The sequence below is a fragment of the Schistocerca piceifrons genome, chromosome 11 (genome assembly GCF_021461385.2).
Source record: "Schistocerca piceifrons isolate TAMUIC-IGC-003096 chromosome 11, iqSchPice1.1, whole genome shotgun sequence".
NCBI lineage: Eukaryota > Metazoa > Arthropoda > Insecta > Orthoptera > Acrididae > Schistocerca > Schistocerca piceifrons.
This window is the reverse complement of record NC_060148.1, coordinates 177,241,168-177,264,259: the sequence shown is the minus strand read 5'-3', so window position 1 is coordinate 177,264,259 and position 23,092 is coordinate 177,241,168. Positions and strand designations below refer to the sequence as shown.

General features: G+C 43.2%; 1 protein-coding gene across 1 annotated transcript; it reads left to right on the top strand.

Annotated features, from left to right (window-relative positions):
- Nucleotides 1-3,854: 3,854 nt before the first annotated feature.
- On the top strand, nucleotides 3,855-22,757 carry LOC124719886 (poly [ADP-ribose] polymerase tankyrase-1-like). Its single transcript, XM_047245066.1, has 3 exons — nucleotides 3,855-4,033; nucleotides 13,805-14,047; nucleotides 22,259-22,757. The coding sequence occupies exons 1-3, from the start codon at nucleotides 3,855-3,857 to the stop codon at nucleotides 22,755-22,757; spliced, it is 921 nt and encodes a 306-aa protein (XP_047101022.1).
- Nucleotides 22,758-23,092: the final 335 nt, after the last annotated feature.

Sequence of the window (23,092 nt, the reverse complement as noted above, 5' to 3'; positions counted from 1 at the left end):
TCATTCTCAACATTGTGGTAACTACAATCGAACATACGGAAAGTATACGCTATGAACTTTACCTCTGCAAACTCTTCAAAATTTCGTGCAATGGTTTACTACATTTAATGCTGCAATATAACTGCGTTGAAAATCGAAACAAAATTAAGTCATTTATGGGGGGAAGGTATCAGTCAAGAATATGTGTCAAAATCAAATTTTTGGGCCAAATGGTTCTTGAGAAATCGAGTGATAAGTGTGTCAAAGCAGTCGGAACACTGTGTGTCTGCACAGGCGAGCAGTGCAGTGGTTACAAAATCGCGCACGGCGTGGAATGCGGGGAGCACGTCTCTGTAGCAGCGAAAGGTTTAGTGCAGCCGTGGTGGCTTTACTTCATAAACTGCGCGCTCCCCCCTAAATGTAAGTTTGAGAACTACACTGCTACGGCGCTGCTCCTCTTGGCGCGTACAACTGGCAACGCTGCAATCTCCCGCGTCTGGGCGGGCATGCGCGAGCCGCCAAGATAAATGAATTGAACTATAGTCAGGAATCTCTTGCCAAGATCATGATAATACTTTTGTCAGTTACCGGCCACATGTCCTGCTGATACTTTGTGTCTAATGCAGTAGTTTTCATTGTCTTCTGCATCCTCATGCCTTTGATCATTGCTGATTCATCTGCCTTAAGTGGAAGCTTCCAAACCCAATGGCAAGAGTGTCCTGAACCTGTCTGCCCCTCCACCCACTTTTGACAAAGCTGTTGACTGAGTAATGGTGACATCTTAAGCCGGAAGTCTTCGGCTGCCAACGCTGACAATTTTTATTCAAAATGAACCCAGCACAGAGGACGTTTTTGATTGCTAATTAAAGACTATATTCCTAGACCTTGAGCTCCAAAGAGCAGGGTATGATTTCCAGTCTGATACCCCCAGGGGGCTCACGATTCTTCCGTGAGTACGTGCGTGGTGAGCACGGGGTGCCAAGCTAGTGCAGCCATCCTTCTTTCCAGGGCTGCATTTCCTTGCCCTTCCCCTCATTTCCTCTCCTTGCTCCTTTGCCCTCTCCTCTCCCTCTCTTGGTGTCCTTGCTTATGTTGGCCCCACTATCCTCCTGGTTATGTTGGTTTTGTAATTTGGCTTTGTTGCGTAATCACCTCATCCTTTTGGCATTCCCTGGTACCCCTCTGGGGATTCGCCTCCATTACTAAATTTCTATTGCGTCGTGTGAGCCATTTGGGTAAGAGCACCTTACCTAGTGTCTCCAACGTTTGCCCTCCTAGTTCATTCAACCTGTTCTTTCACGTCGTCGTCTGATGCTAGGGTGCATAGCCTGCTCGGTAGCCAGCCCGTGTGGTGGGGTCGCTAGTACCCTTTTGGTCGAGCCCCCTGAACACACAGGGATCACACACCTGCAGTGGTTGCTTGTCGTCATGGAGCATTGGATGTCACAGCAGTGGCTGCCGTGCCAGACGGCCCTTGCTGTGGCTGGGTGGCGCATGTGAGGAGAGCCCCTGATTGGAGTGGGTGGTATCAGGGCGGACACTGAATACGGATCCAGAACTCAGGCCATTCTTTTGCGGCCGTCTCTCCCCGTGGAACTGATTCTTTTAGTGCTGCTTCTCCTGCCCCTTCAGCCTTCCCTCCCGTGGCTACGCCCTTGGAGGAGCGTCAGGCCCATCGGCTAGGGGTGAAACCTTTTCGCCGCTATCTGGTTTGCACCAGGACTGACGTGGATACCTTCAGCAATGCCAAACCTTTTGTTGTGGAACACATTGAAGACAAGTTTGGTGAAGTGGACTCCCTGAGCAAGATGTGGTCGGGTTCGTTGCTGATCAAAACTGCTTCAGCTGCCCAGTCTGCGGCCCTTCGTGCCTGTAACCATCTTGGCACAATTCCTGTGTCCATTACCTCCGCCCCCACCAGTCTCTAAATATGGTTCAAGGTGTGATTTTTCACAGGGACTTCATCCCTCAAACTGATGAGGAACTTCGGAACAATCTTGAACGGCGGGGTGTTAATTTTGTTCGGCATGTTCTCTCTGATTCATATGCTTCATATTAAGTCTTTTTCTTTTTGGAGTTTCTTGAATGTGTTAACACTACTGGTAACTCGACAATTTATAAACATTGTTCGTGAAACAATATTGCCTATCCCGTGTAATCCATTTTTTCTTCTAGCGGTAGCCTGTACTGGAATCTTCTGTCTGTTTTGTTCAGCTTAATTTAACATGAAAATTTATGTTTGAGGAAGAAGTACATCACCTCTGCTATCAAGAGACATTACATGCATATATGGTTCTGTCTGCTTTAGTCAGAAGCAAATTTTGAAACAACTCTTTTGTAAGTTTTACAGTATAGCTGTTGTAATTCCTGGCCATCTCCTTCATTCTCTCAGGCATCAAAAAATACTGTATGTTAGTTATCCACTGTTAATCTAAATGGCAGTTTATCAAACAACTCCTGTGTATCTGTGACAAGCTTCATGTGTTTTTCATTGTACGAGGGTCGTTCAATAAGTAATGCCTTAAATTTTTAAAAATGCCATTAATATACATAAACAGATGTCCTTTTTGGTGCCTCCTATTTCATGTTTTTTGTGTGCCATTGCAGTTTCGAACTGTTTTGGCAGATGGCAGATCAGTAGTACAGCGTCAAAATGGCATCTGCATATGAGTTCCACTACAAGCAGCATGCTGTTATTGAGTTTTTGTGCGCAAGAAGAGAAACTGTGGTGAACATCCATAAACGTTTGTGTGCAGTGCGTGGCAATGCTGCAGTTGATAGCACAGTTGGGCAACGGGTAGTGAAAGTTGCACGCTCTGGAAATGCAGAAACAAGCTCCAGGATCAGCCACACTTAGAATGTCCTGCCACAGCCGCTGCTCCAGACATGTTGAATCGTGCAGATGCCATTATTCGTGCCGACCGGTGCATCAAAACTTGACATTTGGCTCTACAGTTGTCGGTCAGCATTGGAAGTGCGTCTGCAATGATCAGGACTCTTGGCTATTCAGATAGCGGTGCTCGCGATGGATTCGAATAACGCTCACAGCGGGCTACACGAGTCAAAGAAGGGCCATTTCATCTGAACTATTAGAGTGTTTTGAGACCGACGGAGACGCCTTTCTCTCACGGATTGTTACGGTGGACGAAAGGTGGGAGCTCCACTTTGTGGCAGAAACAAAAAGGCAGTCCATGCAGTGGCGCCGCCCTCATTCGTGACAAAAGAAGAAATTAGAGACGACCCCCTCTGCTGGAAAAGTCACGGTGACAGCCTTCTGGGATTGTGATGGCGTCATTTCTGTGGATGTGATGGCAAGAGGGTCAACCATCAATTCAGGGTCATATGAGAAGACTCACACGAGAACCGTTTCCGACGTGTTCAATCGGACAAGAATCCAGCAGAAATCTTGCTGTATTACGATAATCCACGCCCACACACAAGTCCGAGAGCCCGGGAGCGCATTGCCTCATCCACGCTGCACTCTGGACCTGGCACCCTCGGACTTCCATCTCTTTGGGCCGCTTAAAGATTTTCTACTGGGAACACAACTTTGAAGAGGACGAGTGTGTCAGTCTTACAGTGGACACGAGCAAGACGTGTCGATGTATGTCACCAAATTCTGACTCTTAACAATAAATACATTATGGGGAAAAAAAGTGGGGCATTACTTAATGAACGACCCTCGTAAGTTCACAGAACTTGTCCGATTGTTTCCCCTATTTCCCCATCCCCCCCCCTCCCCTGTTAGTGATATTCAGCTTCCATACATTAGGTTCCCAATAACCTCACAAGCAAGTCACAGCTAGCTGACTTGAACTGCTTCCAAAGTTCTGCCCGGCAGTCGTGCTGTCAGTGCAGCACAGTCGCTGTCCCCTATGTTCGGGCTGTGGTTCGCGCCCCACTCTGAACAGCCGCCCCCTGTTTGCAGAGCGGGCCGTGGCTCCAGCAGGCCCAGCCCTGCCACTCGGCCACTCGGCGACCCCGGACGCTCTCCTGCCGCGGCTGCCCGCCACGCTCCGCCGCCACCAGACGACGCGACCGTCTCTCGCCTGCGGTGAGCGCTGCCGGCCTGAACACTCAGTGCCGCGTCAACCAAATATTACACTAAAAACATCTAATTTAAGCATTCTTGAAATTTTCGATAAAGCTGAGCTTACAGTTGTCAGGAAAAATTATTTCTTCGTTTTATATGTGTATTTAATGTACCTGCTGCTCTTGATGGTGTTAACGTATCTTAGAAATTAGTTCCGAAGGAAGTGGGTTCGGAGCCACGGTGTCAGTGCACTGTTATTCAATGAAACCTACATGTCACATGAGTGAGTGTACAACTGTTTGGAAGTTCTCACAGGGAACCTCTTGAGTGCGAGATCTCACATTCAGTCTTCAGTGAGGCTCATTGGATAGTATTAACAGTTGTGATGGGGGAATATATTAGCTGCTAATGTTTCACCATCTTCATGAGGAGGGCTACAGAAAGTGAGTGTCCGTGATGTACAGAGATAAACCTCCTATGAGACACACGTATTACACATAACAAAATAGACATCGTCGACATTGGAGAAATGTTCAGGACAGATAATTAACTTGAACCACAAGCACCAAATGAAAAACAGCGCTTCCCGGTGGTCACAAAGCTTCACACCATCGAGATCGAAGGTGAACACTGTCGTGGACCTTAAACCGTGAAACTGGTCTTCCTTCGAGGTGCACGTGCAGATAATGCGATAATACGTTTTATAGGCACGGAGCAAACAAAACATCTAGAGGCTGAATCTTCCAATGATACAAATCACAATGTCGCAATCGTTTCAGGAGGCTTTCAGGAGGGATAGTTTGCTCTGAGGGAGTATGATTTTTTATACGCAGACCAAGAACGATCAAAAGAAACTTGCTTTAACCAACCATTGGTGAGAAGCAGTGCTCATACTACAGCTGTAGTTCTCTTACGCCTATTTTCCTGCTCTTGTTTGCTTTGAGGTAACTACTGCCTACTGCCCTTTGAACATGGCGCACACGAGAAAGAATCGTAGGGGGCAGAGCACCTCCAACTTGTCGCAGCACAATAGATAGATTTCCAACCAATTTACCGACCAGATTAACACTCGACATAATTGCGTACTGTTGCGTTAAGGCATTGATATTACCAGAGTGAGATTTTCACTCTGCAGAGGAGTGTGGTGAATTTGGAAGGTAGGAGACGAGATACTGGCGGAAGTAAAGCTGTGAGGACGGGGTGTGAGTCGTGTTTGGGTAGCTCGTGGTAGAGCACTTCTCCGTGAAAGGAAAAGTTCCCAAGCTAGTCTCGGCCCGGCACGCAGTTTTAATCTGCACTGGTAGTAGTTAACCTTGATATACATCTTGTGGAACTTACAATTCCCTCTTAACCCCTCTTTTATCCACTTTATCTTCAGATCACGGATGGTTGATGTTAAAAACAAATTCCTTACTGAATGATGGGACGAGTTTGTGTCACCTACAAACTTGCAGTTCACTGTGCATTGTCGAGTCAATGCTTTATTTGAAATTTCGTTGCCTGATTTCTTTCAGTTTTATAGCACTGTTTCAAACTATGCCAGTAGTATAGGCGTTGGTATGGGACACCACATGTTTTTGACTTGAAAATATTTCGACGTGTTTTTGACTAGAAAATATTTCGACGTGTTCCTGACTTGAAAATATTTCGACGCGGTTTTTTCTGAATATACGTTTCCACATATTTTTTTGTAAAAATATTTTTGTCTTATAAAATTTCCACTTTAATTTTCTGTTAAATATTTCCAATTTCCTTTTTAAAAATTCGCTGTTTGTCTTAAAGAAAACTGTATCGAAAAGACTATTTTCATCATTTCCACATGTTTTCCACGTAAAAATATTAACATAGTTTCCGCATAAAAATTTTCCGCATCTTATCACTGCAGATTTTAAAACATTTTGCGTAAAAGTGGTCGTCCGTTTGAACAAGTCTTTTTGCGCAGAGCAGAAGATGGCAGCCCCTTTTTGGCTGCCACTTTTTTGGGAAACCTTGGCGATTTTAAGTAAGGGCAGCGGTATGGCACGAACCCGCATGTTTTAGACGAAAAGACGGCAGCCACCTTCCTGCAACGACATTTTGCGTCCACTTTCTTGCGATTTCCAGGCTGCACTCAGTCGTCGCTCGGCAGGCACTTTTCCGTGGTTGCTGTTTAGCTACCACTTTCTTGCGAGCGCATTTTTGCAATGACTTTCTGCAACGACACGCGAAAATTTTAGAGGGTGTCCACCCTTTAAAATCGGACAGTTGTGATGTGCTTACAAGACACCTCAATTATTTACTGGTTGATAGGTGTCTCTTCAGTTATCTCTATTTTATTATCCAGCAACAATCAGTATCATCAATGCATTCTGTAATCTCGCGGAAAGCATAGCTGTATTCTATTTATACATGTAGATTTTATTTCATTATTAATTGATAACCCCCAGGGAAGTGTATTGATCATTCTGTACTCTCTTCTAAAGTTATAAGCTTATCGTAGTTACAGTTAAATTCCTTTCCTATAGCTGTACTTACAAAGTTCTTTGTTTTCTTGTGTGTGGTTATCATATCGTTGGTTATTATGACTTTGTCTTGTGATCCATGTACCAGCTCGGCCATTGTTTCCATATTCAAAACCTTTAGCACTGCAGTAGTTAAGTGAAGCCTTGTGATTTTGGTAGTCTGTTTACCTTTGTACGTTTTGTATGCGCAACTGTTTGGTCCTGTTCCTGTCCATTCAGTACTGTAATCATCTTTAGCAAACTCGTCAGTCGATTCGCAAAGTGTGCAACCTGTTTCTACAGTATTTGTACCATCGTCAATATAAACAAGAGTGTCGTAGGACACAATTTTATCACCTAATCTATCGAGCATATCGTACGGCCTCGTTCTAGTGTTGGAAGTGGTGAATGCGGACACAAATAGGTTGGTACTTCTACAATCTTAGACATCGTACTGATATATAACTTGGATTACACAGGTCTGAGACATAAAAATCGTTCGAAATGTATCAAGTGGTTTTCAACACTGATTTCGGGAAGATTAGTGAAAAAATACCATCACGTACAGTTATTTCAGAAACAGCTTCTCTAGTTTTCACTTTTTTCGATATTTCAGGACTATAGTGAGTGAATTTTTATACTACATGTACGCAAAATAAGAGTAATCAGGAGAAACCAGCAGTATTTTCAGGTCAGTGCCTGTCTGCCGTGCTGCCCCTTCCCCGCCATTACCGAGCAGTGAGCTTCTGCTGTTGTCCTCCAGTTCACAGTTCCTCTTCACTCTGTGCTGTTCACGTGATGTTGTTGTTGTTGCTTTAAACTAGTGACTGTTTCCTTGTGCTGTGAAGTTCTTCCATGGACAGTGGCTACCAGAGGATGTATAAATTCGCCACGTTGCTTGTGCTACATTTGTGGTAACTATACCGTTAAATTGCAACAAAGGAACATTTCCGATTTTGTTGAAAAGGTATATTTTGCCTATTTTGGTATAAAGTTAGGTGATCTAGATAAACCTTGGGCCCCACACAAAGTTTGTTCATTGTGTGTTGAACTGAGGCAATGGTTTCAATCTAAAAAGCAGTCCGTACATTTCGGAATACCAATGGTTTCGAGGAGCCCAGAAATCATAGTGAAGACTACTATTTTTGTTCTTGCAGTGCAAGAAGATAGAGATTGCTACGATTCTGGCACAACTGATCGCGTTCTATTCTCACAAACTGAACTGAACGATTTAAACCTAGGCCTTTCTAAAGAATCGGCAGAGGTTTTAGGATCTAGATTAAAAGATAAACATATATTGGCTCCGGGTAAATCCTTTTCTTGGTATTGATCGAGGGAAAAGGAGTTTGTATCTTTCTTCCCTCAAGAAGGTGACATGGTGTTTTGCGGTGATGTTCCCCCACTGGACTTATGGCCCTTTTCAAAATAGAATAAGCTCCTGATGAGTGGAGACTTTTTATTGATTCTTCAAAACAAAAAAAAAGCCTTAAAGCAGTACTTCCCACAACGCCAATAAGTACGTTTCTATACCAGTTGGACATTCGGTTTACTTAAAACAATGTTACGCAGGCCTTGAACTGGCTTTAAGCAAACACAGCTATTCAGACCACAAATGGACATTACGTGGTGATTTAAAAGTGATTTCAATGCCGTTTGGTCAACAAAGGGCTATAGAAAGCAACACTCCATCAAAAAAGGTTGGCCCTTCAGAATAACCTTACAGGTAAGGGTTAAGAACGTTTAGAGGAAAAGCCTTGTGGATCCCAAAAGGTGTTACTTCCACCACTTCACATTAAGTTGGGGCTGATGAAACAATTTAAGGCATTGCCAAAAGAAGGGGAATGTTTCAGGTAGCTTTGTGGACAGTTTCCTGGTTTATCTGAGGCAAAGCTAAAGGAAGGAATCTGTCGGACCAGACATTAGGAAACTAATTACAGAACCCAAGTTTGTGGACAAAATGGAAACTTAAGAAAAGACAGCATGGACATCTTTTAAATTAGGTGTTACAGGTTTCCTAGGAGACTCTATGCTCGACAACTTCAAGAAGATGGGCTGTAACATGAGCATTAAAGTTCATTTCCTCCACTCGCGTCTTGACTACTTCCCTGCAAACCTTGGTGATGCAAGTGAAGAACAGGGCGAAAGATTCCATCAAGACATCCAAGAAATGGAAAGAATATATCAAGGAAGACTGAACGTCAACATGATAGCGGACTACTACTGGATGATAAAAAGCCGTGATCCTCAACGAGCCCACAGCTGGAGAAGCAATAAGAGGAGCTTCCTTTGAAAGGGAAAGCGTTATTATAATGACTTGTGAGATTAAAGAGAAGTGGAAGCGTGCGGGAAATGTAGTTTGGAACTTATTTATAAATAAAATAAAATTTTATTGTTACTATACCTTTAAATACTCCTTTTTTGTGAGAAAACCTGACGTGACAGAAAAAAATTGGATTGCATTTTTGAAATTGTTGTTGAAAGTACATCATTCAGTTATCAAATTTCAAGCAACTTCCAAAAAATATTTTTTTTCAGACCTGTGTTATTTCTTCGTTGATCGGTATGACGTTAGTTGTCTCTCTTTTATTTCGAGTAAGAGCTCGTACCATTGCTCAATGTTGTCTATAAATTCTGTTTGTGACGAGTTCTGTCACTGGCCGAATGTTCCCCAGAGGGAATTGCATATTTTGGACACAGCCCGCTTGCCAGCATTCGGTTCAGTATTGTTAATGTCATTCCTGACGTCTTACTTTTCCTCGATAATTCAACCGTATTCTTCTTTAGACTTCTAATTACCTTGCCAAGGACTAGTTTGACCTTCATGAAGGTTTTAACGTAGTTTGTGAACAGTCAATTACTTTCCCATTCAAAGTGCCACACCTCGTTAATTTCCTGTATTGTGTAGCCTTCTCGATGGCTTTGTTGAGCTCTATAGTTGTCAGAGTTCGTACGAAAGCTCGCTCATCGTCACTATGGTTGCAACTACTATCAGGCTTTTCTTCTACACTTTTTGAATGTAGAGCAAACGAAAGCTTTTCCTGCTCAACTGGAAGCACAGAGTGGTACAAGCCGTGAAGCACAAGCACTTTGCACTTAACAAAACGAAATCATTCGTCGTCATATTTTCTTGGCCTCAGTATCTGTACGGGATGACCAACAGATAATCGTCGTAAAACATCACTGTTGGATATAGCCTGCCCATGTCTGTATATCGCAGCTTCTTGCCTGAAACCTTGAATTTATCAGTGTTGGTTCTTGCGCCGAAAAAGACATCTCTAGGATTCAGGGGTTCTATGACATTTACGTTCTCTTTTGAACTATTCCACTTACAGCTCCATATTTCGACACAGTTACAACCGGCGTACCCCAACTCTTGTGTGGGTTCTAAGAGATCCATGGTTTCATTGTTGACCGTTGTCGATAGTATCGGGCGAATAACACACTGGACAGCCGTGCCAGAAGCAATTGTGATACTGGTAAAGTGTTTTTGTGTTTGCGTTCTAGCTGTCGACATTTACGCCACATTTTGTAACTTCTCCACCGTTGAATGCCTTTGGCCATTAGGGAACGAATTCAACCACACAATTTACTTTTTGCTGAACATTTCCTTCTTTTGATGTTTGACTACAGCAATTAGGTTCAATGTATTCTGACCTGTAAATAGCCATACAAACACTAGAAATTATTATGTACTGGAAAGGATCAATGTTTCTAATATCCAGGAAATATCTCCTAAATTCAAGGCAGCTGCGGCGCAATATGTCGTCAGAATGGAAATACTCTGAAAATTCCTTCTGGAAGTCAAACACTTAATTTTCACCCACTTCCTGAGCGTGCCATTCTAAGAATGCTTTTCTAGCCTTACATATCACAATGTCAACACCGTAGTACTTGTTTGCTGGAAGTCGCCCTACGTAATTTTGATTTGCTTATTGAAGAAGTGTGGAAAGTAACCTTTTTTCAGCTCTTTCAGACTGAATGTCGTGGAAAACGTCGCGAGATTGCCTTGGATACCATATTTACTGGGATCTAAGCCGTACTTTTTTTCCGGTTTTTGTAATTCAAAAAACCGCCTGCGGCTTTGAATCGAGTGCAAAGTAAGCAGAAGTTCTGAAAAATATTGGTAGGTGCCGCCACAACTAACTTCTGCCGTCAAATATATGTAGCGCTACACAGGCATGCTTTGCAGGTACAAAGAGAAATACTGGCGCCAAAACCTGTGCATCCGTAAATAAATTAAAAGAAAATGTAGAAGAATGTAAACATTATGCCATGTATTCTTTTGTGCTTGCTGCTGTGTCATTTAAATTCTGTCTACCTAATAAACTACGAAGCTAGAGTGAGACAACAGCAAATGCGGAAGAATATACATATCATGTCATGTTTATATTCGTATTATTCTTATGCTGAATAGTGATAGTCAGAAATGAACCTCAGCAAGTGACTAGATTTTTAAATCTAAGGTGACTAATTTCTGTGCAGAACGCAATGCACGAAAGAGGCGTCTGGAAAATTTTCAAACGGAGAAAATTTTTCGTTAAACTCCATTTCACAACATTTTCTCTCATACGCTGTCTATTATTTGGTTTTTGTTAGGCATTATCTAAGAAAGCAGCTGTGTAAGTAACAACAAATAGCAGTCTCTTGCCATTGTTTCCTGTATCAGACAATTTCTCTTTTTAATTGTAAGCCACGGTAGCGCGTACAAAAGCAAGCCATGCCGCAAGCGGGGACAGGTTGTAAACACTCATTGTCAGTATGCGACAAACAGTGCATGACACAGTACAATAATGCATTTTCAGCTTAGAGTGACTTAAACACCTATAACAAAGAGAACAGCACTAAACAGATCAAAGCAAAATAAGCAATCTGTTCAAACCAGACGAAGCACGTGAGAAAGGAAAAGTACCCGTATAATGCCTGACACACAGCAATGAATGTTCAGACAACATTATTGCGTGGAGATAGCAGCGATTGCTTGTACATGATTACTTACTGATATAGCTTTACAGTGTAAATTGCCCTGAAGATGACCCCATCTCAGGTTGAAACCGGTTGGCGACTAAATAAATAATGTGACTGTGACTGTCATTTTGATTAATTGACATAGAAATGGCTACTTGGTAAAGCTTAACTGTTAAGCCTACGACTCGGACCAAACTACTGTAGCTCTATCTTCATCCATTCGACCTAAATTGTCTCCCACTTTAGAGTGGTCTAAAACTTTTCTCTCCCCTTGAATGTAGAACCTCAAATTTCAGGTGCAGCTTAGATTGGGAAATTTTTTTTTCGTTGATTTAGTCTCATTTTTCGAGTGCGGCTTAGACTGGGTTCGAGTGAAGACGGTAAGGTTTATGCTGTCAGTTATTCTGAGCCTTAGGGAAGGTATTTTTAGCACTATAATCTTCGGTCCTTGGTAAATGATTTTGGTCTTCATTCAGTTATTTACACAATACTGTAAAATAAAGTACACATCATAAGTCTTTGTATTGTGTGCTATACACGTATAGCCCCTGTTACTGTGTGACAGCAACCATTCGCAAAATTCATTGTTTCTAAATTCGTATGTGTTTCCTTTGACGTCGCGCACAGCCAAGTGTGGCGTGTGTATGCCTGTATCTTGTTCTGCTTTGAAATCGGAAAAGTAGTTCCTTTCTTTGTAAGTGCATTTTTAAATTTTTTAGTGCCACTCCCATTGCAAGTATATTTATTATCGCAGTAACCACCACGTCTTTTTCTCCTTTGCATGTAGCATTTGTTTTCACTTACCTTCACACGCTCATCGCCGCAATTTTGGCAATCAGAGAAGCCAGAGTTGTCTGCCGAGGCTGCTTCCGCCTTATTTCTTTTACACTTTTCGCACTCTAAAATCTTTTCACACGCTCACTTGCGATTACCCTTGCATTCTTTACCAAAGCAATACAGTAGAGTCTCGATAGTGCGAGTTTCCAATAATGCGAGCCTCTTTCATAAAAAAGAAAAAAAAAACAGAGGTTGCAATGATCTACTTTCTTTGTTTCACTGACATGATAAATAATAAAAGGGAGAGTACAGCTTAGTGACAAAGCAGACAACAATGCAATCAACACCGACGGTTATCTCGCTGCCCTGTTGCACGAACATCTGTCGTCAGTATGGCACGAAATACCCCGACTGCTGCCGGCTGCTACCGATCAAAACTGGGGAGTTCATACGCCGCCGTAGTTTCCAGCACCTGTGCTGTACAGAGCTGTGTGTCGTTTTGTTTGTTGACTGTGTGTTCCGTTGTACACCTTACAAAGATAACTGCTGTAACAAAAAAGAGGAAATTTGTACCTTTGCATCTAAAATTAGAAGCACCAAGAAGACTTGACAAAGGAGAAACAATAAAAAAAACTTGCTCTCGAATATGGTGTAAGTGAAGTTTACTGTTGCTGACTGGCGAAGAAAGCGACTTGAATTGGAACAGTTTTCTTCACAGAAATGCTCACACGAATCTCTGTCGAAGTATAAAGACGTAGGACTTCAAAAAAAATAAGTGCGGCATTGTTCATGTGGTTTACCTAACAGAGACAGAAGGGTCATCTGATTTCTGGCCCAATCTTGCAAGAGAAAGCTCTGTTTTTCAGAAGCCAGCTGCAGGAAGCAGATGACAATTTCGCCGCTAATGTGGGCTGGCTCGACAAGTGGAAAAAGAGGTATGGAGTGTGTCAACTAGACGTATGTGGAGGAAAAACTCTCTGGTGACGCTCGGACCGTTTCAAAATTTATCGTAGAGTTTAAAAAAATCATAACTGACGAAACTGGGCTAAATTTTAAAATGTTAAGAGTTAGAACACTTGCTTCTTGTGAAAAAAATTGCTCCTGGGCACAAAAAAGGGAGAGAGCGGCTCACAGTTATGGCAGCTTCAAATGCGACTTAAAACCACAAACTGAAACTAGTTGTGATTGGGAAGTTTACCAAGCCAAGAGCATTCGAGAATGTATCCATCTCAGCTCTTCCGGTTGTCTATACATTTCAGAATAATGCCTGGATGAATCAGGAAATCTTCAAGAACTGGTTTTTTAACTCATTTGTACCTGACTGTAAGAATTTTTTAAAAGGAAGGGGACTGCCATGCAAAGCAATTTCGCTCACGGATAATGAGTCCTCATATCAGAGTGCAGGAGAACTGCAGTGCGACGATATCCGCGCCTTGTTTGCAAATCTTGGAGCGAAGTAGTCAGAAACAATTTATAAGTCGTGGAGGAAAATTCTATAGGAAAGTATGCCGGACACAGAAACTGAAGATTCAGCAGATGAGGACGATCAGCCACTGTGTACTTTAATCAGTGGATTGCCAGGGTGTGAAGAGGTGGCAGGAGGCGAGTGGTTAAATCCGGACCAACAGTTGGAAGTGACAGACTCTTCTGTAATTGACACGGCTGACATTCCACGGCAGTGCGAGGGTGACGAGGCAGCGGCTGCACCGGTGACGAGTCACACGGATGGCTGCGCTGCCCTCGAGGCCGCCATGTGCTACGTGGAACAGCAGCCTGAGGCGACACCGGTGGCGTTACGCTGCCGCGAGCAAACGTCGCACACACTTCACTATTACTTGGCTAAATAAATAATTCTGCCAATGCAAATGCGTGTGTAAATACTTTTATTTTAATAAAGTTTAAATTTGAGTTGTAATACTTACAATATCATACTATTATAATATTTCTTTTTCCCATTTAAATTTCGTTCGTACGAGTTTTTGACAGTTCGAGGTTGTTCCGGTCCCGTTTACCTCAAACTATCGAGACTCTACTGTGTGTTTGCACTTTCTGCATTAAATCGTTGGCTGTTTACCTTCATGCTTTGGTCTTAGACGCAAGTTGCACACATTTCCTTTCTTTTTTGCAGAAGTATTTGTCCTTGTGATTGCAGGATTCGTCACACGTCTTGCAATAGACATGCTGCCTAAAAAACTCTTCATATTGTTGCTGCCATTGTGGTGGTCATTATTTAAGTACAAATGGTGTTGCTCCCTTTTCGCCGCCAAAGGAGTGGGTAACTGTTAAAATCAACAGCTGAAACAATTTTAATCTGAACATTCAAAAAAAGCTACTGCATCTTCGATATCGTCCAGACTGAAACCACCTTCACAGTTCTTTTGAGTCTCGCTCACAATTCTTTCTCTAATTCTTCCTGCAGAGCTCTCCCTTTCTTAGTGTAGAGAATGTCATTATCTGTCAGTTCCTCGCACAAGTATGTTTCTAGTGATCATTGCTCGAGGACCACACAGGCTCTCGTTGTTAGTTTGTTTATAGTTCTCTTGCCAATTATATATATAGCAATATTTACTATTTTATTTCCCTTTGTACCTTCACCTCAAGGTATTTCGTAGACCTCAATGTAAAATTTGGTGGTGTTTGTGTTTACATTTTCATTGGATCATTGGATGTTACTATTCATTCAACCTGATCAAGTAGGTGTGAATCGTTGAATTTAAATTCCTTTTCGATAAAATTGCATGATTACAATCATTTTCATCAATTGTTTTCATTTTGTCGCCTTACTTGTAATCGGGCAATTTTCTTACTGCACTTGTAGCTGCTTCTATAGCCTTTCTGACAGCTTTCATGTGGTACAAGCGATTACCTTTCTTCGAGTCTTTGATTGTAATGATATTAGCTGTCCGCCAAACGTTATTTCTTTAACAATACTGTACAATCACAGAACTGAATCTCGAGCGGTAGCTTCTTTTCTTTCACTGAAGTGAACAGTTCTTTTTTGAACAGAAAGATTTGGCCTAGTTTTCCTGTTTTCGTGGTGGCGCACTGTAGTTGTTTTTCTTCGAAAACCTCTGTCGAGAATTGAATGTGCCGAATTGTTTCCAATCGTTCCTTTTCTGGATTTACCAAGTCCAGCAGGCCTTTCTTTGTATGTACTACAGAGTAACCTTTGACCCAACTTTCCCTCACTATTTTTTTCAGTTCACGAGTAGCTTACTGAAACAAACTACTATCATTTGCTGCTGAGTAAACTCATTCTGTAGCTTCAACAAATTCTGCTTTCTTCATTTTGTACAAACCTTGATTCTGAGGTCTTATGCAAAGGCTCTTAATTCCTTAAGTTTTATTTTCTTTAACCTTCAAGTTTTTTTTCTTCATTTGGCTCATCTAAGGACCACGCACCAGTTTCAGTGCCTCCTTCTTTGTTGTTCTTTCTTTTTCCTTTAGTATTCTTTCATCTTTTAACACTACATATGCTTTTTCTATCCTGGGACCATTTTGACATGTCTTTTTCTCCCTCTTGCCTTGGAATCCTTCAATTTTTTACGCTTCCCACTTGAAAATCTCTTTCTGTTTCATCTATCTCACTCATGTTGTTTCTTTCCATATCTTTCCTAACTTCCTGAGTCCAGGCTATTGTTGACTTCTTGTCCCAAAGATATCTAAAAATCTGTTTGGTTAACCTCTTGCTGTTCATTGTGTGTAAGTGTCCAAAAAATAGCAATTGCCTCTTTTGTAGTGTTCCATTTTTTCATTGCTACGATAAACTTCTAAATTGCTTCTTGATTTCCATACCTCTGTATTTTTTGGTGGCCCAAATATTTTTCGAATTTCTTTCTAGGACTTCAGTTTTGTATAACTCGTAGTTCAGTACTAAACATTAATTTCCATAAAGAAACTCTGGTTTTTCTACTGTGTTGTAGTGCTGTGTCTTCAAATTTTTAGACAGGCGCCTTTTGTTGCAGATATTCCTTGTTATTTCACAAGTGCAAATATTTAAATTTATTTACCATCTTTATCTGGCCAATATCTGTTGCTATGGATTCCAGAGCATTTTTTATATTTGTCTTAAATTTTATTTGTCTAAGATATTCAACCTGCTTTGTTGGCTATTTCTTCTAAGAGACTGATTTGTATTCCAGCATTTGTTAGATTTTCAGAAAGAATGGCAAAATCATTTGCAAATGCTAAACAGTGAATTTCAATACCTTTGTTTTTAGTTCCCAGTCTGACTGGTGATAGCTTCTGCTCTTTCAGTTTTTGTTTCCACACTCTTACTAGTTTTACTCTAGTGCACAGTTAAGAGGAGTGGAGACAAGCCATTACCTTTCCTTCCACCTGTTTTTATGCCGAATGCCTTCGATATAGCACCCCGAAAATTTACTTTTGATGTGGTGTTTGCAAACGTTTCAACGAATAAGGTTTGCTAATTTAGGTTTGATGCCAGATTCTCTGTTCATTTATCAAGTGTTTCGCTATAAACCGAGTGAAATGCATTTTTAAAATACATAAATATTACAACTATATCTTTGGACTTTGTAAATCTATGACGAATTATGGACTGTAGGTTGAAAATCTGTTCTCAGCAAATTCTGCAGTTTCTAAAACCAGTCATACTCTACCAAATGGTTACCAAGTGTTGCTCCTTCCATGTTTAATAGTATTGTTGAAAATTTTGTTACACGTTATATATTTTTTTAATCCGTGTTTCTGCTAATTCAGTTTTCGTGACACTGTTTGTGCGCACGAACCGCTGCGAAGCATTCCCTGTTGTAATCTGTGGCACACTAAGAGAAGCAGGACGTGGCAGCATTGTCAGCAGCTCGTCTCTTCCATCAACAGATGTCGCCGAGGTTTGCACCGTGTAAATTACTGCAGTACGTGTTCTGCTTTACTCGTTACGGAAATGCATTGCGAGTGTAAGATTCTTTTACCACATTGATACAACAATGTGCCGAATTACGAGGACTATGAAACGCTGAAAGGCACACTTAAGATATATAAAGGTTACAAGAATGTCAATGGCTGTGACGTTGACGATATCGAATTCTGTTAAATTCTTATGGTTTATCGACGATAAAAACCACAGTAAACGTGAGACTTTAAAATTTATCCTTAAATATATTTGCAAAGTACGATTAAAAGCTTGTTAAACAAGCGAAGAAAACAGGACGTTTGAACAGCTGAAAAGTTAGTTCAACGAGTGGAAGACGAAGCCGATATTAGAATACGAGGAGTATAAGAAAGGCATCCAGCCTGTGACGGATAAACTGAATGCTTTAGAGAAAGAAGTTACTGGTGCTATAGCGAAAAATCGAGAGGTTGAAAGAGCTAGTTCCTTAGGAAGGGAATTATGACAATGTGTGTCCTATTCCGCGTACAACTGAGGAATAACCTTTTGAAAGTTTATTTGTGGATGATGATCCGATCACGCGAAAGACACGTAAGAGGCTTGAGCCCTCGTTGTAGCAAATTGAGGAAGAAGACCGGGAGGACATGAAGGCTGTTAGAAACTAAACAACACATTATGTTGGGCTGAAAGTATCAAAATGCTTGGGTGGTGTCGTCGTACAGTATTTGGCTTAAGATTTGACAGTCGAAAGCACTACATGGGCGGTTCCGAACTAACGTTTAACAATGACACTATTTCTGTCAAAGGTAGCAGCTTTCAGTGACAGCAATGAATTCATGAAACTGGTAACCCGAAAAAAACGTAGCATTCGAAGACTACACGCCTGATGACCGTGAAGCATATAGAACTATGCTGAAGGAAACTAATGCAATATTTCACCACTATGATGCAAATACGAATAAACCCAAGTCAAACCGCAGTGAAAAGTACATCATCATTATTCCGATGTAGCAGTCGTTTGTCTTGTGTAGTAATTCTACATCAGTGGCCAGTCACCAGTAAATAGCAAAAGAACCTGTTGAGTATATAGAATTCATTCTAGAAACATCCCCCAGGCTGTGGCTAAGCCATGTCTCCGCAATATCCTTCTGCAAGGTTCGCAGGAGAGCTTCTGTGAAGTTTGGAAGGTAGGAGACGAGGTACTGGCGGAATCAAAGCTGTGGTGGTGGGTCGTGAGTCGTGCTTGGGTAGCTCAGTCGGTAGAGCACTTGCCAGCGAAAGGCATAGGTCCCGAGTTCGAGTCTCGGTCCGGCACACAATTTTAATCTGCCAGCAACTTTCTGTTGAGTATGTTTGGATGAATGACCTCAGATCTAATCGACTAGGTGATGGTGGTTCACGGTGAAGAGAACGCAGCTGGTAGGTCGCTGGGGTTTGCAGAAATGAAAGAACAGGGAAGCGGGCATGAAGTGTTCCGGATAAACCCGCAGTGTGACTAAAGCGGACGATGGACCCATCACATGCCTTTCATTGTGCCACCTGCGTGCAGGTACCGTTTTTAGCAAAGTGTTTATCGGTATGCCTGAACGTCCAACGTTTTATTTTAAAGTCTCGCTGTAAAGGGGATAGGCAGGCTGCTAGCTCAGGGTGTATACGACCCGGGAGATCCGCGAAAAACCCGGGAATTTTTTGATCTGTGAGGAAAGCGGGAATTGTTTAGAATTGCGGGAAGTTTTCGTTGTTTTAGTTTTCAGTTAAATTTTCGTCATTTTGATTGGTGAGAAACAATCCTCTGATCCTGCTACTGCAGAATAATACTGCAGCAACAAAACATGAACGACAGAAAAGAAACGAAAATAAAAGTTTAGTTGCGAAGGAAATGCGCCACATACAACAACAAAACACAGTGCTCATACAAGCTTCTGCCAACAGCAAAGTATGTCGAAGGCTTTAGGAACACTGTGCAGTGATCGATAACAGCAAATTGCCTCCGACGAGCGTGACGTGACGACTGTTTGAATTGGATTGCTTTGAGGAGTTGCGGGCTGCCTTTCGCGCATGCGCAGTTGAGTGGCGTGTGAGCGGTCCCAGCTCCCTGTTGTGGTTACAGAAGTGTGGCTGGGAGCCGCCCTTGGGAAATGCGGTGGACCCGGGGCTGGTGCAGAGAGCAGCCCGAGCTGTGGTGGGCGGGTGGGTCGCCTCCACGTGGCCTGTGTATACGTTCAGCGGTTTTACTGTCTCCTCCTCGTTTATTGCTGTCACGTTAAATTAAAACAAAACTGATTTTTGTGACAGGGAGCTATCAACTGAGTTAAAATACGTTCGCATAATCAAGGAAGGCTGTATGTTAAGAGTTTCAGATTTTATTTCCACCTCTCTGACAGTCAAGAAGTAATCGCTTTGCAGAGGAATCAAGTTATTTTTCAAGGTTCGCTAAAGAGATTGGGCTTTTAATAATCTTTTCCGCTCAGGCAGTCAGTTTATTTGAAACAAAGTGTTTAATTTCACACTATTGCCTAGTTTCAACTGTTCGCTGCGCATCAAGTGCACTTATGGCATCATAAAGAACTAAACATGATGTAATGCAGTACTGGTGCTGCAAAAAAATTAACATCGGAATCTCGACTTAGGAATGCGCGCTTTAAGCCGAATTGTGCATTTTAGCGTGGTGCACGAAATCCGGATGCTCTTGAAGTAATCCTGTGATGTCTTGTTTCTTTCGTAGCTTAATGTAAGATCTTTCAGAGTGTTTCACACGTAGGAACATGAGGGCCTCCTGCGTCATCGTAGCTGCGCAAGCGCGGTGACTCCTTCCACCTGGCGCTCTCTGTCAGCTGCTGAAACGAACCTCATATTTCTAGCAGGTCGCGGGAAAATACTGCGAATGGTGGTTCGAGAAGCGTTACATTCAAAGCAAATTTCCTTTTACGCAAGGTGAACTGTGTGCGAGAATGTACGATGAATTTATTAAATCACAAAGCGTTTGACGCTCATTTAAAAATAACTCTTTGAGGAGGACCGTTTAGAAGGATTTCCAGTCCATAAGATCAGACATTTATCGCGTTATTAAAAATTTTACTGACACGTTTGTGTGATGTGTTGAAGTGTAACACGCGCAAACAAGATCAAGATTATATGTGCAAGCTTCTCTTGCAGCTTATTAATCTTTGAGACAAATATTATATGTGAATGCTGTGTGTATTGATTTAAACTGTCAACTTTTCTTATTTGCGTCTTGGCGCTACTTACGAGTGATGTTGCTGTTGGCTGACTACATCGCGTGTCGTGTGCTGTCATCAGCTGGCGAGATCACGTGACTTGAGCTATGGCTGGCTTACAGAAGCTCACCGCAATCTCGATTTCGATGTATCGGAAAGTGACGTGCGGTGTTTGGTGGAATCCTCCATAATAGGAACATATGCACGACATCAGAGGTCTTGCAAAACGTTTTTTTTTTTCCCCGCTTAGTTTCGTTTTCTAATGTGGCGGGAAATTGTACGTCGGTATAACAGTCAGAGAATTGTTGAGTTCTACAATGGCGAGGAAGAGTATAGTGTTGCTTAACACGGAAAAAGTGTATTTTGACCCGGGAGAAAGACTATTTTTAACCGAGAAGCCGAGGAAAAATGCGTGAACTTTTTTCCCCTTGTGCACGTATACACGCTGTATAGCTTGTTGATGCACAGAACATGTAATAATAAGTCGATAGTTGCACAACTCTAGAACCAGCAGTATATTTACAATGTGCAGCCGATATTTTTATAGGCAGTAGTGTCCCGATATTTTGCCCGCCGATACACACTTTCTTCAAGAAATCGAGTGTCGATATTGACATTTTAATTAGTATCGATGTATTGGACACTCCATATTTTTAAAAATATCGACATCCTGATGTAGCGCCGACTGCCGTTCCGCAGCCGACGTGTGTCGATTGCGGGCGTGCGGCCATCAGAGAAGACGGCGGCAGGCCTTGCAGGCGAGCCAGCCGAGTACAGGGGGCAGCCCGGCCGACGCTCGGCCCTCCCTGCAGCTCGCGTGCGCCACGCCGCAGCCGCCTGCGTCTGCAGACACGGCTGTCGCACGGCTCAGCCTATCATTCGACCTGGTCTCTGCTCGAAGGCACGCGGTTGCTTCCTGATGGTGAAACACCTGGTCTCAGGTCGAAATTACAAACTACTCGCAATTGTACGTAGACGGAATACACTTTACTTAAATACTTTGAGCAGATACTGAAATGAAATGTGTCGGACAGTCGCTGACAGGCGGTAGGGGGCGTCCCTTGTGAGGGTCGCCTGCCCTGGCCGCCCTCTGCCCTGGACGCGGTACAGTGTGTCCGTCAAGTCGTGCGCCCTCTCCGCTCCGCAGTGCTGTCCCGGCGACCCAGTCTGGCCACACAGCCTGGCGCCGCTCACTCCCAGCTCAGCGACTGCCCTGTCCAGAAAGACACGACATTACGGAGTAAATTGCACTAACACGGGAACAGGAATCAAATGTCAGCGTTCCCGTATCTCTTAGAAATATAAAAGCGGGTGCCTGTTCGTGTGAATGCGTGTTCGTGTACAACTTCATCCACAATTGGCGCATACATTCCGTCCGATACGGTTTTTAAACAACACATACTGCAGCTGTACTGGACAATTTAAGCCTTTCCTTCGATGTGGTCTGGCCTGTGTTGCGACCTACGTTTTGTTAACAGACGAGGAAGTTGTATTTCTGTACTCAGATATCTGATTAGTTACCTATGTTTTCTTCCCCAGTGTCGGAAGGGATTGCTCCACACACAAGTAACCGTTAGAGGTGTGTTTCTCTGAAGCACAAAGATCGGTTACCAGCAGGATGCTGAGGTCACAGGAGGTGACTCCTCGGAGTGAATTAGGAGAAAAAGTTAAAACAGCTGGTAATGAGATGCAGTGCACAAATTTTTTAACGGGAAGCGGCTGCAGATTTCGATAGTGGGATACTGGTATGTGTCTGTCATACGCTGGTTGATCTGTATCGTAGAGGGAAGATTTCTACATTTGTAACTCATGGCTAGGCAGAAGTGTATTGAGGGCTGCTGGAAGTTTCGCGTCTGTGATGGTTTCTTTCATTCGGTGTGTGTGTGTGTGTGTGTGTGTGTGTGTGTGTGTGTGTGTGTGTAGTAGAGTGAGAGAGTGTCGATGTTTTGTGCAGGAGCCTCTCTCAACAGGAGAGAGGGAGGAGGCTGATAGAGGCGGCCAGGGAGGGCGCGGCGGAGCAGCTGCGCGAGTTACTGGCGGCGGGGGCGGACGTGGGGGCGAGGCAGGAGGAGTGGGGGAGCAGCCAGACCGCCCTGCACTGGGCAGCACGCGGGGGTCACGTGGCGGCGGCCAGCTGCCTCGTCGGCGCCGGCGCGGAGGTCGACGCCAGGAGCAGCTGGGGGCAGTGGACGCCCCTGCACTGGGCTGCATTCAATGGCCACGCTGGTGTGGTGCGGCTGCTGGTCGGCGCCTCTGCTGACGTCAACGCCAGGGATCGGTGGGGGCAGACGCCGCTGCACAGGGCGGCACTGTGGGGTCACGCAGAGGCGGCGGCTGAGCTCCTCCTGGCGGGGGCGGACAGGGGGGCCCGGGATGAGCGTGGCAGGACCCCCCTGGACCTCGCCAGGCAGAACAGAAAGCAGGAGCTGGTGGATATGCTGACACAACGCTGACATACGGCATTCAGGAAGCACAAGCAGTTACACCATATGCGTTGGTCTTTCAAATAAAGAATACAAAAAATCAATCCTTTGTTCATTTATTTGTACATACCATTTTGTGCTGCGTATGACAACTCCGGTAACACCGGGACAACGACGAGAGATACCTGTAAACTAACGTGAGGAGCCCTTCAGTCTGTAAAATACTTCACGATCAGTTTTTGCAAAACCTGAGTAACAACTGATAAACACTGCACTATTACTAAGCACCACTTGTCTCTCTCAAGATAACGTCAGCACTCAAACTCTTTGAAGACACGAATGGCGCAATATTGTTGGTTGTCTAC